Source organism: Sinohyriopsis cumingii, chromosome 3 (assembly GCF_028554795.1).
Source record: "Sinohyriopsis cumingii isolate HCF-2022 chromosome 3, ASM2855479v2, whole genome shotgun sequence".
Taxonomy (NCBI): Eukaryota; Metazoa; Mollusca; class Bivalvia; order Unionida; family Unionidae; genus Sinohyriopsis; species Sinohyriopsis cumingii.
In genome coordinates this window covers 125,364,068-125,384,960 of record NC_142963.1, presented here as the reverse complement: position 1 = coordinate 125,384,960, position 20,893 = coordinate 125,364,068, and the positions used below count along the sequence as shown (strand labels likewise).

Genomic DNA, 20,893 nt, shown 5'->3' with positions numbered 1-20,893 from the left:
CAAGTAAATATTTCTTTTTTTTTTAATAAATTAATTCAAAGCAGTAACAATTTATTTTAGCAGAACTATTGGAATTACAACATGATTTGTTGATATGTATAAGATTCGAAAACATGATAACAACAACAAGAAAGGTACATATAAAATTACAACAAGAAAAGTACATATAAAATTACAACAAGAATCTGGAATGCTGACTCTACAAGATACACGAGACAGATTTGAAAGGTACTTGGCTAGGTTTTAAAGGTCTCCATGTTTACTGGAAATCAATTGAAATGTCTTATTACATTTGTTTTGAAAAGTGATAATATTTGATTTCAGAATGATAATTACAACAACCATTTGTACAATCATTAGCATGATTTCAATATCACTTATTGTTAATGTATGTAATTCATTCTTATCTAACTGATAATTTTATGAGTAGTTTATTTGGAACAAAGCATATTCTTCTCAGTGTTAGAGTTATGGTATAAACAGTAAGTATTTATGTAAAAGCCAAGTAAAATGTTTTAAAAAGCATGTACTTCTTAGCATTTTATGAAAGAAGTCTGAATTAAACATTGTTTTTAGGTTTATTTAAACCACAGATGTAAAAAAAATGCTAGATTGCAATATGAGCATTGTACTTCTAATGTTATTTAGATTAATTAAAGGCACTTATTAGTAGCTATAGCCATGTGTGACTTCATACTTCTAACATAGTGAAAGCAGCAAAAAAATAAAAAATGTATATAAAAAACAAGTCTATGGAACAAAATTTAAGGCAGAATTTTGAGAATTTCACCTTAACATTTAGACAAGCTCATATGCTATGTATGACTGTTCATCACATGTACAAGAGTTCATTTCACTTGTATTTAAAGTCACTTCAGATGCATTAAAGAGATTCATTAGTAAACAGATCACCTAATATAACATGAATAAATTTAAACTAGGGTAGTACTGCCATGGTTCATGTGTCAATCTCTCAATACGAGATAAGTGCTAAATGTTCCAAATATTGAAACTATAGCTATATATCATCATATATCATACAAACTCATGTAATAATGAATATAATATTATAAAACCTTTATAGTATGAAAATTAATAATATCTTTGACTGCTTCAAACTGTATGGTGAATCCCACATGAAATCACACATTATTATGGTTAATAATATTCCAATACCAACAAGTCAGATCTACAAGGATATGCAATATATATATATATATAGATATAGATATTTCAAGTATAGAACAAACAGTAAAAGAAATAATGCATATATCTAATAAAATATTGTACAATTTAAACATGTTATTAAAATGAGTTCTGAAGAACCCAATGTATATATACTTGTCAGCATAATCAATTTCTAACTTTCAAAACTTAAATGCAAAATGATGTTGATGATGCCAGACAAGTCACTATTATATCTCTCCATACTTATGCAGGCAAGACAGAAATTAGAGAGTTATATAAGGTTTCAAATTAATGTTGATTTAACATTAAAAATGTTTATATGAGAAAAATGGTGACACCTACAAAAGAATAAAGTGTACCAGCACGTTTTCTTTGGATTAGATGATGAATGACAAAACCATATTCCATTTCTGCAAACCTTTTCATCTCTTACCAGGTTTAGATGCATACACCACACCCAACTTGGATGCTTTGTCCAAATAGTGATCAGGTATGTGATACAGCAAATAAGAATATTCATGGGTATTGCATCTAGGATTACGAACTGATTTCCTTCTTAGAGTCTCTCTGACCCTGACCTTTCACCTTTTTAAACAAAACTCAACAGATGTCTCTTCCTTGTTTCAAATCCAACTGATATGAAAGTTTAGCTGAGGCATGTAATACAAAATTAAGTAGTTCCATGGAACCATTTTGCCTTCTTTTAATCCAGGTGACGTTGAACTTTGACCCTTTTACCTCAAAATAAATAGGTGTCTTCCTTGTTTAAAATGCAAGTCATAAACACAGTTTGGTCAAAGTAGGTGATAAAGAACTCGTGATAATAAGCAGAAACCATTTGTCTTCTTTGAGTCATTCTGACCTTGCCCACTGACCCCTAATTCAGTAGGTGTCTATCTTAAATGCAATTCATTTGCAATATTTGGTAAAGATATCTGGTATAGAAGTCAAGTTACTTTATGGAAATTAGAACCAGATGTTGGTCGATTTCTTCCCTGACCCAAATATAAGGTACCTATAAGCTTGGTAATGGCAGATTATGAAAAACTAAAAACCTGTGTGGTCATTAGCTAAACGCAAGGCCTAACCTATCATGTACAAATAATGTCAGTGAGTGTACAAAGTTAGCCCAGTGCCATGGAGGTAAGTGCTACGAAGCCCACTCTAAACTGTTGCCAAGGGCCATGGAAGAAAGAATGGTTGAGGCGCAGTAAGGCTGTACATTTTTAAAATGCTTTCATATGTGCACATCCTAATACTGAAACTGGCTGCAGTGCATGTGCTATCCTCAACTCTATAGAGGTGAGCTAAAGAATAGACACAAAATTATCCCTTGAAACTCTTCATAATTTGTACAAAAAATCCAGATTCATCTGTTTTTTTGGGACCAACATTTTTTTCTCTTCCATAAATTCCCTCCAGCTTACTCATCAGTTTCTTTCCTGGATCACTTTTTTCTTTCATCTATTTTTCAGAGGAAGTTTGTTTGCTTGTTTCTTATTCCAATTATTTCTGGAAAAACCTGTTCATAAGAAAATAGTAACATTTATTTTCACATTTCAAATAAGTGATGAGAAAGACACTCCAAATCAGATTAGTTATTGATATTAAGAGCATGTTTTCATTTTTCATGACAAAATAATTCAATTTTCTTTTTACAAAATAGCCGTATTGGTCACAAGTAAAGTTTGAATATTATAAAAATATAATTATATTAATGATCCTTTAATCATTTATTTGATACATATCACATATGCCAAATGGGATGTTGTACAAGATATTTGGGCATATTGGAACTGTTTTGGATTTTAAAAAATGTCATGTTTTAGTTTTTTACTAGCATATGTCAATGTGTTCAGCACCTGAACTCCTTTGTAAGACGGTGAATCATGCTAAGATATTCAGGACAGCAGTTGTTTTTTGTTTGAATTTTATGTAATTTCTTTTTTTTTTAAAGTTCATTAAATATATTTTTGTTTGTCGAGTAAACATGTTTATTGACCCTCTCTGTTAAAGATCTTGCCCGAGTAATGGTATCTCTGTTTTCTTGCATGTTATATCAATAATGTAGATAGCAAACATCAGTGTCAACACTTCCTGTTTTTATCAACACGTACTCAAATGTCAGCATGATGCCATTGACTGGGTGTCAGCTACAGTGTGAGCTTAATCATTCCACTTTAGTTAGATTTTAGAATACAACTTGAGCAGCAATTAACATACACAAAGCAAATTCTTCTACTGTTAGGTACTGACCATTTAATTTTGAGGGGAACGGGCTGTGATTTTCTTCTGAGCTATTTTATTTTCTTTTATCACAAGATAAATATTTTTTTTTAATATATCGTGTTATATTGATATAAATTGGAGCAAGATATTTTTCCAAACTTATGAAATCTCATTCCCCTGCACCAGAACATTAAACTGTTGGTCCCTAATATAACTGCTGTATACCATGGTATATATTATGGTATGTTAATACTGTAGTATACCAAATTTTTTGTGGTACCCAGCTCTATAGCCGGTGTATTAAAGTTGACCTGACTGTTGTGTTTGTGTCAGAGAGAGAACTCAAGTGTGTATACTAGTATTACAGAAATAACAAATGTGATGTAAAGAATGAACAACAGTTGTCCACAAACTGAATCTAATTCAAGATGCCTACAATCATTAAAAAAAATAAGTCTGCCAGGTACCGTGATGGAAACAAGACAAATTAACCATGTTAAATGACACATTCTCTCCAAAAATCTGTTGACTGGGTTTAAAAGAGTACAGTTTAATAGTATTTGTATATTCAAGTACTTTTATGATCAATTTCCAAATTTGATATTTTTTAATCAGTTGTTGATATTTACAAGATTTTGATTTTTTTAAAGTGGATCTTGAATAGATTTTGTACAAAATTATGTACAAAAAAAGTATATATTGCTTATAAAATGTAGAATTTTGCATAAATATTTATTGTAAATAATATCAATATTAATATAGGGTGCAAAGATTTTGTAAATACAAAAAAATACAGAAGCAATCAGTGTTGACTAAAATAAAAATGTTTACATCCCAATTATCACCATTGAGACGTGCAGATGCATCATAAACAAAGGAGAAAGGGAGTTAATTTAGTTCATCTCAAAGCCACTGGACAGGGCCAACATGACAGCCCAGTTTTACTTAAATTGTGGCCTGCCTATGACTATCTGATATACTTAAATTGTGGCCTCTATCTTAATTATCTGATATACATAAATTATGTCCTCCGTCTTAATTATCTGATATACTTAAATTGTGGCCTCTATCTTGATTGTCTGATATACTTAAACTGTGACCTGCCCGTCTTGATTATCTGATATACTTAAATTGTGGCCTCTGTCTTAATTATCTGATATACATAAATTATGTCCTCTGTCTTAATTATCTGATATACTTAAATTGTGGCCTGTCTTGATTATCTGATATACTTAAACTGTGGCCTGCCTGTCTTAATTATCTGATATACTTAAATTGTGGCATCTGTCTTGATTATCTGATATACTTAAATTGTGGCTTGTCTGCCTTAATTATCTGATATACTTAAATTATGGCCTGCCTGTCTTAATTATCTGATATACTTAAATTGTGGCCTCCGTCTTAATTATCTAATATACTTAAATTATAGCCTCCCTCTGTCTTTTATTATCTGATATACTTAAAGTATGGCCTCGGTCTTGATTATCTGATATACTTAAATTGTGGCCTTCATCTTCTCATCTGACATGCTTAAACTGTGGCCTGCCTCTGTCTTGTTTATCTGATATACTTAAACTGTGTGGCCTTTGTCTTGATTATCTGATAAACTTAAATTGTGGCCTCTATCTTCATTATCTGATAGGATACAATTCTAAGTAATTGTACATTGACTTAGGATTTAATGGGGATTAATGCATTAAAATAGGTCAGACAGCCAGATTTTCCCTATAATTCAAACTGTCTATGACTAGAGTTTTATACAGTAAAACATTGATTAAATGAAAGCCACTGATCCTGACGGATCATATAGATGTACTTGGACATTTAATTATACTGAAAAAAAACTTTGTATCCTGATGGATCTTGAAAATTGATTTAGACATTAAGGAGTCAAAATAACACAAAAAATGGCATTATATATATATATAAAATTGTGCATGCAAGAGGTTTAGAGGTAACACTGTAATAAGACTCAACATTCCAAAGCTCCTCTATTTCAGCATACACTCAAAGTTTCTAAACATTAGTCTCTATGGTTCTCATTAAGAAGGGAAACATTCAGATTAAATAAATCTCTGTGTCCAAAATGACAGAACAATTTTTCACTTTTTTTTTCTTCAGAAACTGTGATTTATTTCACTGTAATAAATAGGACAGCTCTGACAAATACCATGAAATTGTTTTGTGAACATACAAACTGCGAAAAATGGCACCAATCCCTGTCAAAAAAATTGATCATCTTTTGCTTTACATATCAATATTTTAATTTTATACTGAGTGATAAAATTTTCTGTGAAGGACACTAGAAAAATCTTGAATGTCCATGCAAGCAATCTATCATCATCCAACGTGACAGAATATAGTAGTCAAAAAGAATAGAGAAAAGAGAAATTCATTTAAGAAACAGATGTGCTATCATCATCCCCAAGCATTCTTAAAAAGCACTGGAAATATCATGATGCCCTCCAGCTGTCTGTCCATCTGTATGTTACCATATTTCCTTCTGACTGTTGAAATTTCACCTAATCACCTAACTTAGTATGTTACTTGCTAACATGGAAACCATGTGAGAGAGATTTTATTTCTGGCTCCCACCCAAACCTGATGTTCCTAGGAGCAGGTCAAAAAGGCATAATGTATTAAAATTAAAATTACAGTAACATTTTGTTAAATACTTTGTGGCAAAACCAACCCCCAACCCCCAATCATAGCACTGATACACATTATATTATGTGAAACATTTTGGGTTGTGACCTCTGTATCTATTTTAGGATGGGGAATGCAGAAAATATATAACCATAAAGCATGGATATTTGCAATTCAATGCCACTGTAATTCCTATAGCTTTAAATTGTTGCCTTTTTCACAAATGACTAGAATTTAAAAGGCTCCCATGTCTCGCAGAGTGCATATCTATAATAATGATTTTTTAATTGCCTTTTTATTACCACATATATGTCCAGCTCTGCATCAACAAGAGTGTTAATTAACATATTTAAAAACTTCTGTGACAATATTTTAGAAAGTACTAGTTATTTGTGGTGGGTGCTGCTCACACTACAATTTGCCTGGCAATGATTTAAAATGAGGGACTTGTGTTGGGAAACCAAAGATACAAGTACATTCAGGGGCCAAAACTCCTCAAAACAGTTGTCTGGAATGCTGGAATTAATCTCATTTAAGGTCCTCTCAATAAAAGCAGCATGATAGCTGGTTGAAATACAACATTTCGAAGTAAAGTTGTGCTGCAGAAAAGCAAAGTTTGAGAGAGAGGCAATTAAGTGCCATAAATCATCTAAATGACATCAAGAAATATTGCAAATTAAATTCATTTGCATCCTTATACAACTTAATGCCAAAGCTGGTTGAACTTTGACAATCTTTGGTAAAGTAATGCACTGCAGAAGCCAATGTCTACCAAGGGGTATAACTTCTGTAAAAGATTTCAACATTATAAAGTAACATGTTTAAACTGGTTTAATCCAACAAACCTTGGTAAGTTATACTGTGGAAACTAAAGTCAGGAGGACAATCAGGGGATACAACTCCTATAAATGAAGCAGTGGAATGATGGAAATTGAATACAAATCAAGGTCTCTCTGTTATAAAGTTGAAATCCAACCAACCATGGAAATGTTATGTTGCTGAAACAAAAGTATGCAAGAAAGACAACCAGGGCTCATAATTCCTCTAAATTATGACAAAGAAGGCTGAAAATCTCAATTTTTTAGGTTCTCTCAGCATAAAGATGGACACTAAATTGATTAAAATCAGAATTCCCAATAAAGGTATCTAGCAGAAGTGAAATTATTGTTGGACAAAACAAACGGTGAATGAGTATGATTATTACAGGACTTGGATGACTTTGCTGAGAGGGGCCCTAATATTCTGTGTGGCACAACATGATGTAAAGAATTATAAAATCATAATGGTGTTAACATTTCAAAAAGAATCTTGCAAATTTTTATACTGTCGATTTTGACAGAAAGCTATATACAGTTGTCCCACTCATGAATGGCCCCCTTGACCAGCAGCCACCCACTATTTATGGCCAGAATCCCTTGGCACAGACAAGTTTGTGTTCAAAAGTACCCCTCAAGAAAGGCCACCCCTCTAACATGACCAGCCGAAAACTCATTAGTGCAGAAATGTAAAATTTACTCCTCAGAAGCAGCCACATTATTAAAATGTGTTCTGAACCAATATGAGGTAAGTAATCCAATTATCTTTACTGATGTCTGTTTCTGGATATCAGGTATTCATTAATCAGTGTTGGCAACAGTACATGTACCACTATGGTTAGTATTATGAGCATTGACGTTTAGGGGAAATGTGGTCAACAATGTTTTCATAGAATTTTGGGCTTCACACAGTGTTTTTTTAGGGTGGGGTTATGATTATGACCAGATGTAATTGTCAAGATCATAACATGGTCAGCATAGGCTAAATATAGATTCTGTGGATTATCACACACAGAGAAATTAACCTTGAATAAAACAGGGTACCAAACAAAGACCGTAAAATCATGTGACAGTACATGTATCACGTCCTTGATAAACAAGAATTCTGTTTACTCTACAAAAGTTTCAGCTGCATAATTAAATTGCAATACTGTACAATTAGCAAAACAGGAATAAATTCTTACAAAACTTTAACATGTCATCACCTAAACAGAGAAATAATACTCCCGAAGGAAAAGTAAGTTATTCAACTTGACGACAATGGGGAGAGTTCACTTGCCAATACATTTTATGTTGGAAAGTCTCAAATAAACAACATCATAACAGATAAGCAGAATATTCTGTAGCAGTGGGAAAATGGAGTAAATGGAAAGGGAATTATTTTAAATATGAAACAATGTTGTACCAAGGTATAAATAATGTTTTGAATGGTTTTCCAATGCACATAAGTCTATTTTTAAGATTCTGATAATTAATGCTATATTTACATGAAGATATTAACTGCTTTAAGTTATATTTAGATTTCTTACCACATGCATATACATACACATACATCTCATAAATAGAGTCCCCCTCTGGAAACGCCACCCATCTTAAAAGGCCACTTTCCCCGTGCAGAAGGGGTGGCCATGCAAGAGGTGGACCACTGTACATTTTGCAAATGCATAAGATTCTGGTTATAATAATGCACTTTTCCCTCTAAAGCATAAGATTATGTGCATGATAAAGATGTAAGAAAGCATAACGATACAAGTTAGTATCAAGTAGCTTCATCTGGTACTGACCCTTGGAAAGAAGTGGCATCAACAAACATCCATTTCTGACACTAACAGGTGCTTTTAAAAATTTCTTCTAAATAAGTTAAAATGTTTAATCCTTTTCCTTTTTATGACCCTCAGCAAATATCAATATCCTTCCAAATACTTTTAATCTTACCAAATATGCTGGTTTTTATTCTCTTTATCCCATAGACTGAAACATCCATACAATATTTTGAGAAAAATATATAAACGATTGTCTACAATGAACATTTTGTTTTCTGAAATGATTCTGTATTGTTTTAAGTGCTTCACAGCAGCAGTCAGACTATATCAAGGGAGATAATTACTCTATTCCTCTCAGGATTAAAATGTAATTTGTATCCCTTTATATATCTCGACTGGCAATTGTTTTTTTAAGGTTGAAGGCCACAACAGCTGTATTATTATACCAACGATTTTTAATCACTAACAGAGAGTAGATAGCATGCCATAGGCTTTGAGGGATGAAATTCCTCCATGCAAAAAATTCAGCAGTTCCATTAAGCATGTGTGAGTTTCATTCAAGTAATAGATATCAATTCAAACTCCCAAAACCCTGAGAATAGTTCTCTAATCTTATAATTGTAATAGAAAAATTGAAGCTCATTAGCTAAAGCAATATTATCAGGAAATTATTACCCTGTCCAATTCTTTGGTATTTCTGTATGAATGAAAAGATGTAGAAATTAAACCACTTTCCCCTAAATATACTTGCCAATTTTTTTATTTAAAAAAAAGCAATGTGTATGAATCTATTTGTTTGCAGAATTACCAGGCAAAAACATTGGAATTGAGTAGGAATATTTCTGACTAAATTATTCCCAATGGTTCAAATATAATTAGTCACAGCAAAATTGAGCTAATGGTGTGGTAAGTATGATTGAGATAGTGATTTCATGGAAACTCTTCAGGCACGCATTTTCATACAAGACAGGAACTGATTAGTTCCATAACCTGTGTTGAAAAGCTGGCTTGTGTATTTTTCTTTACTGCTAATATTACTCTTAAATGAAAGAAAGAGGAGAATTTCCAATCAGAATACTATATTACCTACTTTTCCCCCAATGCTGTCTACAGTTTCAAGTGCACTTGACACACCCTATAGTGTCATGTCAAATTTTGCAATTTTGTCAAGCAATGTGCATTTCCAATAGCTGATCCATGGAGGATATTAATATAAAACAATGTTTTTATTTTTTGAGTTTTCCTTTAGATCATTAAGTAACCAAATTCCAGTGCTAAAAATAAATGCTTTACAGTATCTTACTTTATTTACACATAATAAAAAGTATTCATTTACAAGAAAAGACTTGTTTTATGAATTTATGCCATGGATTTACAGTTTTTTTTTATCAACCTTACTTAATATTCATCGCTAGATTAGTTGACAGAGTAATCTGATAATTTTACAACATCATTAAATTAAATATATTCATCATGATTGGGAAAAGAAGATTTTGAACAAGATAAAATATCAAAGGGAAACAAAGGTCAATGTCAGTATCCCGGGTAACAAAGATGTTGTATGAACAAACCAATGCACCATTTGCAATTACATGCCCATAATGTGAAAAACATCATATTAATCCAAGAATACTTGAATTAAAACACTATCTGTAAAAACCAAATAAAATTATTAACTTGTAAATACCTACTTAAGGTAACATTTTCTCCAAGCAATATTTTGTTATAAAGATTTTTAAAAATACACATTCAAGAATGACTAATTTAGATAAAAAAGAAATGAAAAACATTTAGAGTTATTAGTTTCTGAACTGAGGCTCTTATCAGAGGGTATATGACACAGGTATATACCAGATATACTGAATCAAGATATCATGCACACTGAGATTTTTACAAAGGACTTTTGTTACTTTGGTACATACAGCTAAACTGTTCTTATTAAAGTCTCACCTTTCTGTTTAAGCAGCTCAGCAATATCTTTGTCTTCCTCTTCATACCTTTTATAGAATATGATTGCACATAATTAAATGCATTAAACTCTTCATACCTTGTATAGAATAAGATGGCACATAGTTAAAGACATTAAACTCTTAATACCTTATATAGAATAAGATGGCACATAGTTAAAGACATTAAACTCTTAATACCTTATATAGAATAAGATGGCACATAGTTACAGGCATTAAACTCTTAATACCTTGTATAGAATAAGATTGCACATAGTTAAATGCATGAGACTCTTCATGCCTTACACAGAGTAAGATGGCACATAGTTAAATCCATGAGACTCTTCATACCTTATGTAGAATAAGATGGCACATAGTTATAAGAACATTGGTATTATTTTCTTTTCTTAAACAAGTGTTCAACAGAATTCATTTTCTCTCATTCCTAGATATGTGAGAAAGTCTTGTAGGATAATCTTATTCCATAAGTATGCACTTACTGACATTTTAGATGGTTTGTTTGCTTATAATGTCACGATTTTGTTTTCAACCTGTAGTACTGAAAAAACACATTCTGACAGCCTTTAAACAGTAATCCTTGTTTACAACAAAATGTACACTATACTCTGTATGCTCTATCGAATGATCACCTCATTGACTGAAGGTGCAAGGTATACATACATGAATATGTGTATGTATGTGTAATACCTTTCAAAAATTATTCTTCATAATGTACTGTTTATGTTTTATTTTACATCTTATGATAGTAATGCACATCCCTTTTTGTCAAATATCGTAAAATGTTTAATAACTACTCTCTACACACATTGCCACCTAAGATATATATATATATATATATATATATATATATATATATATATATATATATATATATATATATATATATATAAGCATTACAATGCTCTTATGTTGCCTGCCTGTGGTCTGAGATTTCACACCAAATAAAGATTCTGTTCTGTAAAAATTGTTACAGAGTTATCTTGGTTTCTAAAGCTAACTCCATAAAAACTATTTCCTGGTGAGAAATTATTGAAAATAATCCATCATCATAAGTGCTGATGTGGGACAGGAAAATCCCATCTTCAGGATAAGAATTTGTGGCCAGAAACTTGGAAAAGTCTCATTCCTGTCCCAAAATTCTCACTTTTAGATTTTTCTATTCCACACTAGTGCATATGATGGATCTATTTGTCTCACCTGCATTCATGCAATGATATAAATCACCTCCTGTAGAAACTTTGAAACAAAAAGACTATATACTGACATGTCACTGTTTCTGCAGCTAGAAAAGTAATACCTGTCTGACAATGCTTACACAAGCATTACCAAAGAAACATTTTGAAGAGCACTGACTTCTTTACAAAATATGCAAAAAATGGCATCTTCTCATGAACATTTTTATGGGTATCAATTTTCATGGTTTTGCTAAAATGACTTTTTAATTAGTGATTTGCACCAACCACCAAATCAACATGAATAATAGTCAACAAAACTTGATACTTAATGAATAATAGTCAAATCAGAGTATATGCTTTCAAACTAACATTATCAAAATCCTTAATACATATACTACCAAAGCTACTGTTGAAAGAGTGGTGATACATACCAATGTATGGCTTCTGGTAACAAAGAAGAAAAATACCTGCAGCCATATTGGATGACAGATACTGAATTTATTATATATGTTAGGACACAAAATATAAGCTGGGACAAGCTCAATTATTTTTAAAAATAATGTTTTAATGCATGGTAATTTTTGCGACTTTGAGTTCAATAATCTTGTTTATGATAAAAGTTTTTTGGACACTTGTATTAAACTGCAAGCTTCTTCCATGTCACTGGTTTTATGACCAGTTAATTAAATCCTTTATGATTACTAGTCACAAATCAGAATGATTAAACAATGCAAGATGTTGGCTGAAAAAGGTTTATATTTACAAGCTGGGTTTCCTGTTCCATTAAACATGCAAATGTATAGAGCAAACAGCTGCAACCACCATTACTAGAAGCAGCACCAAACTATTTCAGCCCAAATGTCATCTTGAGAAACAAAGTAAGCCATATAAACAATCTGTGCCTTGCTTTGTACTGTATGTAAACTGTTGTTGGTTGGTTTTGAACCACATTTACAACAGAAGTATTAGCTATACCATGCTAAGGAAATGGGAGCTAAATGTCTTTCCCCAAGACACACCAAGGCAACTGATCTGGGCTGATATCTAACCCTCAACCTTTGAATTATAAGTCCAACGCAAGACAAATTGTTCAGTGGATGTTTCTTCAGTGCATTCATGATCAAATCTGACCAAGTTGTACACAAAAAAAGAATCACTTGTCTAAAAAAACATATTTGCTCTATTAGACAATGGGAGAAGCTAATAACAGTAACAACCTTTATGGCATAACATATAAGGTGCATGTGTGTGAAATTTGAAATAAAATATTAGATTTGATCATTTCTTTTGTTTTTATTATTATTTTCTTGAATAGCTTTTCTATTCTATAGTGCTTCAATTTAAAAACATTATAATTACGGGTCTATATCAAGTTTCATGCACAAAAGTGTCAGCAGTACAATTTGCAGCATAATCCCTTTTAAGTTGAGAGAGTGTTAATTCCTGCATTAAGTGGCCATCATTACATGTAAATAGTTTGGCTTAAAACTTACTTAAAGTGACCAGTCTAATACATGACCTGTGCAATCAACCTCAGAAATGGTACAGATTTAGAAAAATGATGACGTGGAGCAAAAACAAATACATAGTCCGTGGATTTCTACTCTCAATGTACAAGGTAAATTATTAGAGGTTAGCAACCTAAAATTTTGAAAACAGCACTAAAATTTTCATTTGGCTACTAAAGTTTGATAGGTACTTCACTTTTTCATTATCTTTTGAAGTTGCTGTCTCAGCAAGGTTAAATCTATGCAACAATTTAAAAACAACACAATATTTTCCTCAATAATACTCACCCCATCTTAATACCTTAAGAGAACTACCACTACCTTATAAATCCAGCCTTCCCAGGTCAAAACATTTAACTAAAACGTTATCTGCTCATCAAGGCTGCAGTTAGAGTGATCTCCCCTTGATATTGGGATTGACGACAAGTAAACTATCAATTTATTTTCAGAACACTGACTTCTTTTCAAACTATTCATATTAATATAAAATGCTAGCAAGCTCTCCCAGTCCTCTGTGTTCACATCAGTAGCAATCATATTTGCCAGAGGTTGTGGTTCCTGAGGTATCCATGATGCGAGTCCAGAGTGGTTTTCCAGTCTTTGAGATGTAACCTCACTGTGTAGATTGTGAAAGTTGGTCCAATGTTCAGTCTCCACTTAGTCCACATAATCATTGTGATGGGAGCCTAAGAAAGCAACCAGGACTAAAACATCTGCTGCTGCATTGAGCAAAACCTTGAGGGCAAAGGAATTCTTTAGCTGATGGACTACTCCATATAGGCAAAAATAATCTATGATTGCATTAATTCAATTCTCATTACTGGGGGAAACAAACTCTTTTTACTTGAATACTGATTCCAGTCCTAGTCAAACGAATCTTGAAAGGTTATGAGGTAGGAGATATAAAGAGGGTAGTACATAAAATAATATCTTGCTCAAATATTTTTTTGTAGGTGAATCACAGGAATTGTGAATAGGGATGTAAAGTCATACCTCTTGCAAGTCCAAACTGATTGTGTAGTCTCCCCAATGGATGGCATTTAAAAGCCGTTGTTGCATTCCATCATGAACCAAGAGCGTAAAAGAGTAGACAGAACCCAAGAACATAAGAGAGTTGATTGCATATGCTTAGGTTGATGACCACATGATAAATGCTGTGTTCATTGCTAAGGAACTCTGGGCAAAGGCTTAGCAGGTGTGCTGAATATGTTACTGTATCCCTTGGAAACCACTTATCATGGGGAGATCACTCTTTCTAACTGCCATCTAGGTATGCAAATAACTTTTATCTTTTTAGCTAAACATTTTAGATTGTGAGGGCTGGATTTGCGAGGTAGTAGTAGTTCTCCTAAAATATGATTGGGTAGCGTATTTGAAGAAGAAAAATGTAATAGTTTTGTAAAAGCATACAGCTCAGCTGGAAGCTAACAGTAATTTTGATGGAAGCTGGTTGATGAGAAGGCTGAGTACTAGGAGTGCTGTTCCACAGTGATTGAGACCTATTTCCTTAATTAAAAACCCAACATAAATAAACTCAACTGCTTCTGCACAATAATGTACCTATGACACTTACCAGAACACTATCAACAACAAAGCTTTCAAAAATGTAATACATCTCTCCCTTGTTAAAATGTGCTTTGTTATAAAAATAATTCTGGATATAACATGGAACCACTACGGACACCATGACCCAAATCAGACAATAAGTAAACAGTGTGGATTGAAATAAAACAACATAGTGTTTTATCTTTAATTCCTTTTCGAAACACATTTACTTAAAAACTGTTAAGTCCTGGTTCAGTATATAAAGCTGTCCTCAATATATCACAGTTTGTACTGTTCTCATTATAATGCAGTTTGGTACATAACATGGTCAGTGGTTATGGACCCTGACTGCCATGTTATAATGAGGGACAACTGTAAACATATCAGGCTTATTGCTTGGCAGATGAACTGATTCCTTTTTCACAACCTGCATCATTTGCACAGAAAGATGTGTATTAAAGACAGATAAAATTGTTCAACTCACCTAATTCTGTCTTCATCTATACTGTCCACTATGTTACTGCGTTGGTTTATGATGTCCAATTTTTTCTCAATCAAATGTTCTTCTTCCTTTCTTTCTTCCTCAGTCTTTTGCCCATCTACACAAAATAGAAGCAATTTATTGCATAAACATGCAGCTGATCAATTTAGGAATAATTAAAGATAAGCTGCAATGTATCTTAACCTACAATACTGCATGCAAATTAATAAAAATGACTAGGATACAATGCATAATCTTCAGAATGGTAACAGACTAAAATACAAAATACATTCTTTTTTTTTTGATGTGAACTGTTTACAGTACATTAAGACATGGTATAAATTAACAACCTGATTACTGCAAGACACTCTATCCAGATACTGTACACATAAAATTATGACTTTTTAAGAGACATACAAGGGTCACTGATAATTTTCAAAAGATTGACAGTTTGAAAAAAAATCACTTTCAATATTAAGTTTTTACTGCTCATAAGATCAAACTATTATTTACCATATATACTCATTTAAAAGGCAAGTACAACTGCACACTGCACAGATCCAGATCTGTCATCACATAATGTACCAGCAGATCTGGTATCGTGCAGTTTGTTAGAACTAATCAGTAAAGCAAATAACACTGACCCTAATCCGCAGGTACATACTGATATGTCAAGTCAGGCTCTTTGTTGTCTGCAGTTTTACTCTACTTATAAGCAAGTATATACAGTATAAGTGTTTTTTACCATAATCAAATAGTTGTGGTCATCATATCCACAAATATTTGTTAGGGCAGTTTGTGAATAAGAAAATAAAGATAAGGGGTTCAATATTATGTATTGTATGAACAGGTGTCCTTAATATTAAAATGTTCTAAAAAAAATGAACAAGGCTGCAGTATGACCTACTGGTAGGTGCTCTGGACCACTCTAGCCATTTATGCTGTACCCTTTAGAAAGACACTCAAATTTTATATATCCAGTCAACTCAGATGGAAAAAGGAGTATTAGAATATGTTTTGAGGTCAACCTCCAGTACACTCGAGACTTGTCTGTTCTTAGGTCAACCTGCAGTACACCAGAGTCTCATGTGCTGTGAGGTTAACCTGCAGTACACTGGAGACTCAGAAAGAGACATGCACTCTGCATGTAATTTATGTTTTGAAATAAGCCGGTTCTTTTTAAGTCAACACTGAGATACTGACCTCTAACAGAAAATTTGCAATGGACAGTTGAGTATATGCTCAAGTTAAGAAGTTTTATGAAATCAAGACCAGAATAAATTCAAGCCATATGAGACACTAGTAAGGCAAATGTAGAACTAAGGGTACAACAATCTTGTATTTGAGGAGATTGTGATTTTACTTTTACTGAGTTTTACAAGGAATGCCAAGCAGAACATGTACAGTAGATATATGAAACAAAAAGGCCAAGGCATACATGTCAAAGCACTGTTTTACAATGTGACTTTTGACCTCAAGGTATAACGGTTCAGTAAGCATTTTGCAGAATGAACTGTAATAACTTAATAAAATTTCATCAAGAGTATGAAGAAAATCCGATAAGGAGTTTAGGAAATCAAAGCAATATAATAGAACTTTAACCAAAATCCTTAATGTAAAGTTCTATAACTGTGTACCTTCTCGTGGGTTGGTGGTTCTTTCCGGGGTTTTCCCGGGTTCTTCGTCCACCATTAATACTGGCCGCCATGTATAGCCTATCATGTGCTGAAAAATGGCGTTAAACCCTACAACAACAACAACTAAAACTGTGACTTTGATAATGAGCTGAAAATGGCAAGCATGCATGTCACAAAATTAATCATCTTAGCGTCAACGTGATTTATACACACCTGGTTTTGCTAATAACACCCGCAACCTGTTTTCAATATCCTGTTGTTCATCTTCAAGCTCCAGTTCACGTGATCTGGAATGGAATTTAACATTTCAAAGCATTTTGTGCGAGAATTTAATTAAGATTTTGTGGTAATATGTGGCAAATGACCCTTAAAATACTTTAGAACAAAATTTAATAATCCTGATGAATATGTCAGTGGCACTACTTATAGAAAGTGACACTTATATATTGCTATTTGGAAATACTGGCAAGACAGTGATTTCTGCAAGCGAATTAGTCATTAAATCCAAGATATAATCCTATTTATCAACCACATGGAGTGCCTAACAATATTTACAGGACATACTGAATTAAATTTGAGAGGACATATTGCAATACAACCGCTCCATTTTGTATTCTATTGCATACTTATAAAACAATTTCTTCCAATTCAATCTCACCACTATATAACGGTAGCTTATTACCACTTTTTCATTATATTCAAACTGTGAAAATTTAACCTTGCATAATGGAATTAAATAACTAAAAATTGCAAGATCACAAAAATTAAACAGAAAATATTGGAAGACTTAAGATTTGCAAACATTTGATTTTCTCCATATGAATCTGTTTGCTGTCAACTATATTAGTCCAGAGTCTAAGATTGTAGAAAATCAGGGTTTTTGTTTTGCATATAATTTTTGTTATATCTGCTGTATTTATTTTGCAACACTGGGAAAATGGCGGGGGGGGGGCCAGGGAAAAAGGAAAGTTGAGTCCATTTATAACAGTAAGTTCTTCTTCAGTTTGACTGAAGTAGATACAAGTACACTACCAATGCCTCTTCCTTGTCTATATACTTACTTGTCATGTAATTAAGTTTAATGAATTCTGTCCCTGGAAGAATACTGACACGACTTCTACCTTGAGTCAACTATTCTAGTCGTGAGAAAATCCACCTGTTAATACACTTCTTTTCAGTAATAAACTGTATCCATATGTCACTGCCAATAGGAGGCAATTAAAGAAAAATGTTTAAAATCAAACAGGGGTTATAACTCCATAGTTTTGCTAGAAACAGTACAAATTAAACTTTATCTAGGTCTTATAGTATAAAGCCTCAAACCAAATTTTGTTTCAGTCCATGAAGGGCTTCAAACGTTAGTAAGTAGAAATTTAAGGCAAAGTACCAAGTCAACCAGGGGCCATAATGTCAAAACACTTTTCTGCAAGAAAAGTGAAAACAGAAGATGATCTTAGTTTTCTTAATGTAAAAGCATCATAACTGGTTTGATTTAATCATCAAGTCCTTCAAATGTTGTTGAGCTGAATTAAAACTAAGGGCAAAGTTCCAAGTCGAATATTGTCCAAAGCTACATAAAACATTGCTAGAAACAACATAAGTCAAACCTGACTTGGCTCTTCTTACGTTAAATCCTCATAGTAAATTTGATTTCAAGTCATCATGACCTGCGAAAATTACTGTGCAGAACCAAAATTTAGAAGCAAAAAAGTCAAACAGCGGCCACAACAGACTCTATCAAAAGATATTTAATATGTTATTTTTGTGCTTGAAAAAAATATTATGCATGAAAAAGTATGTAAGCTACGATGCTATGAAATTACTGCTCATCATTATTACATACTCGTATACGAGATCGGCTTCCGTCCTGACCAGGTCATTTTTCTCACTGACCATTTCAAACCAGTTAATCATCAACCTATCCTCTTCTTCCTCCTTGGCTGAAAAACAACAACAAAGATATATGAACAGCTTTGAATTAAAAGATATCAGAGTATATAAAAATACTGTAAAATAATTTCTTTGAGCATCAGTACTTTTTGTGGACTTGATGGTTTTTACAAACGAGGATTTATAGAACCCAGTGAACAATCATCCTTTTGTGGAAGCAACAGGACCATACCCCTGTAAAATGTTAAACACTTTCAAACTAGGATGCTTTCTGTGAAATTCGAACATCATTGAACAGTTTTTCTATTTTTAGTAATAGCAGCCATACTTAATGGTGAATTAGTATCTCATCTCTATCAACTTGCCGTATGCTTGAATGCTGTCAAATGTCAAACTGTGTGAAGCAGACTTTTAGAAGTCATTTAAGGGTTTCTCTGTTTTTAGTGATAGCTACCATATCTGACATCATTTACATAAATTTGAAAGACTGCCATTTGTTCATGACAGGATGATTTCTGCCACATTTGGACTAATTCTGCTGAATGGTTTCTAAGAAGGTTTAAAGTTTTTCTATTTTTGTAACATAACTGGATGATAAATTTGCATCTATTAAGGCCTTACTGTCAGAATGCTCCCAGTGAAAACGTAGTTATTCTGAAATTTATACCAAAAATGTATACAAGGAAAGAAAGGCAGATGTAAAAATGCGAGTATAACAAACACTCTTAAATTAAAAGTGTCATAAATTGTCCGAGTAACAAACTTGAAAGGAGTGGAACATCTGAAACCTAAGATACCATCACTGACCATGGCTATTACTTATATGTGGTAAAAATGGTGAAAAATATCCATATAATGATGCACAACAGTCTAGATTTACTTGATGGCAAGAGGCCCAAGGCTTCAGATTGCTCACCTGGCTGACATCTGCCTAACAGCCAAAGCAACAGAATGTGATGTAGAAATCTGAATATAATAGGATTTTTTTCTGAGTAAATTTCCTCCAATGTTGCATGTATTATGAAAGCAATTATTTTAACGTTCCTTTATACTGTCTCTCATCCCATTCTGAGGGCAAACTGGCACCATTTGTCCAATATTAAAATGCCTTTGTGCCAGAATACTGTCAAAGCTGGTAAAATTCTGTTGAGTATGTTTTGAATTTGTTAAAATGTTTTTTAAAGTTTAGTAATAAGGCAATATTTGATGGAAGATGGCAGAATGCTGTCAAATTTGGTAAAATTCTGTTAAGTGACCTCTGAGATTTATTTTTTAGATGGCTGGCATTAAATCTGAACAAAACTGAAATGCCTTCATGACAGGCTGCTCTCTACCAAGTTTGTTAAAATTGGTCCTGTATTTTTTTGAAGTTTAAAAAAGCAATTACTGACAGGTTACCAATGATACACAGCAGATGATGGATGCAGGGCCATACCAAAAGTTTATGTGGCATTGCAGCCTGGTAGTTACGCAATAAACAACTTTGTAAACTTTAGAATTTAACAATCATAGTGAGTAAAGATGTAAAAAAAATTCTAAATTCTTGTTTACCAAGTAAATCTAAAGAAATTTTACTTTGTGTAAATATCAATGACTTCTCTGATTAAAGTTGTACGTACAACCACTTAATGAAGTAAATGTTCATAAGTTATTATAAAAAGTGGAAAAAATAAACATCTTTGACCATCTAAAGTTGTCTCCATTCAACTTCAACATTTAGTTCATCTCAACAATTTTTAACATCCTGTCTGAAACACTGTTGAAACAAAACATTACTTTCCATCAAACTCATCAACATGTCTACAAACCATAGTTTAAAAATTCATCCGCTATTAGGAAATAAGCCACCTATTAACTCCCACCAGATCAATGTCAGTCTTTTTAAAAAGTACAAGGTTACACAGCCCAAGTTATTAGTCATGCTTTTCTAAATGCTACCCACTTCACTATAAAATTAAAACTACAATGAAAAGAAATTTTAAAAGATGAATTGGTTTCTTGTAAAGGTTCCATTACCTAAACTACGATGTTTTTGTTACTCTAGTCACT

General features: G+C 32.7%; 1 protein-coding gene across 8 annotated transcripts in view; it reads right to left on the bottom strand.

The window, feature by feature from the left end:
- Window positions 1-8: 8 nt before the first annotated feature.
- Window positions 9-20,893, bottom strand: part of LOC149803782 (uncharacterized) — a 99,714-nt gene continuing 78,829 nt past the window's right edge. For 6 of the 8 annotated variants that reach the window (XM_089953571.1, XM_089953575.1, XM_089953572.1 and 3 more), the window contains 5 exons: window positions 18,798-18,894; window positions 17,168-17,241; window positions 15,321-15,435; window positions 10,592-10,638; window positions 9-2,710 (listed from right to left, as the gene is read on the bottom strand). In XM_089953571.1, the coding sequence (XP_089809697.1) occupies window positions 2,649-2,710; window positions 10,592-10,638; window positions 15,321-15,435; window positions 17,168-17,241; window positions 18,798-18,894 (395 nt within the window). In that variant the 3' untranslated portion in view covers window positions 9-2,648. Of the gene's footprint in view, window positions 2,711-9,316; window positions 9,339-10,591; window positions 10,639-15,320; window positions 15,436-17,167; window positions 17,242-18,797; window positions 18,895-20,893 lie in introns of those variants that run through there. The other 2 variants (XM_089953574.1, XR_016420253.1) reach the window with 2 other exon arrangements.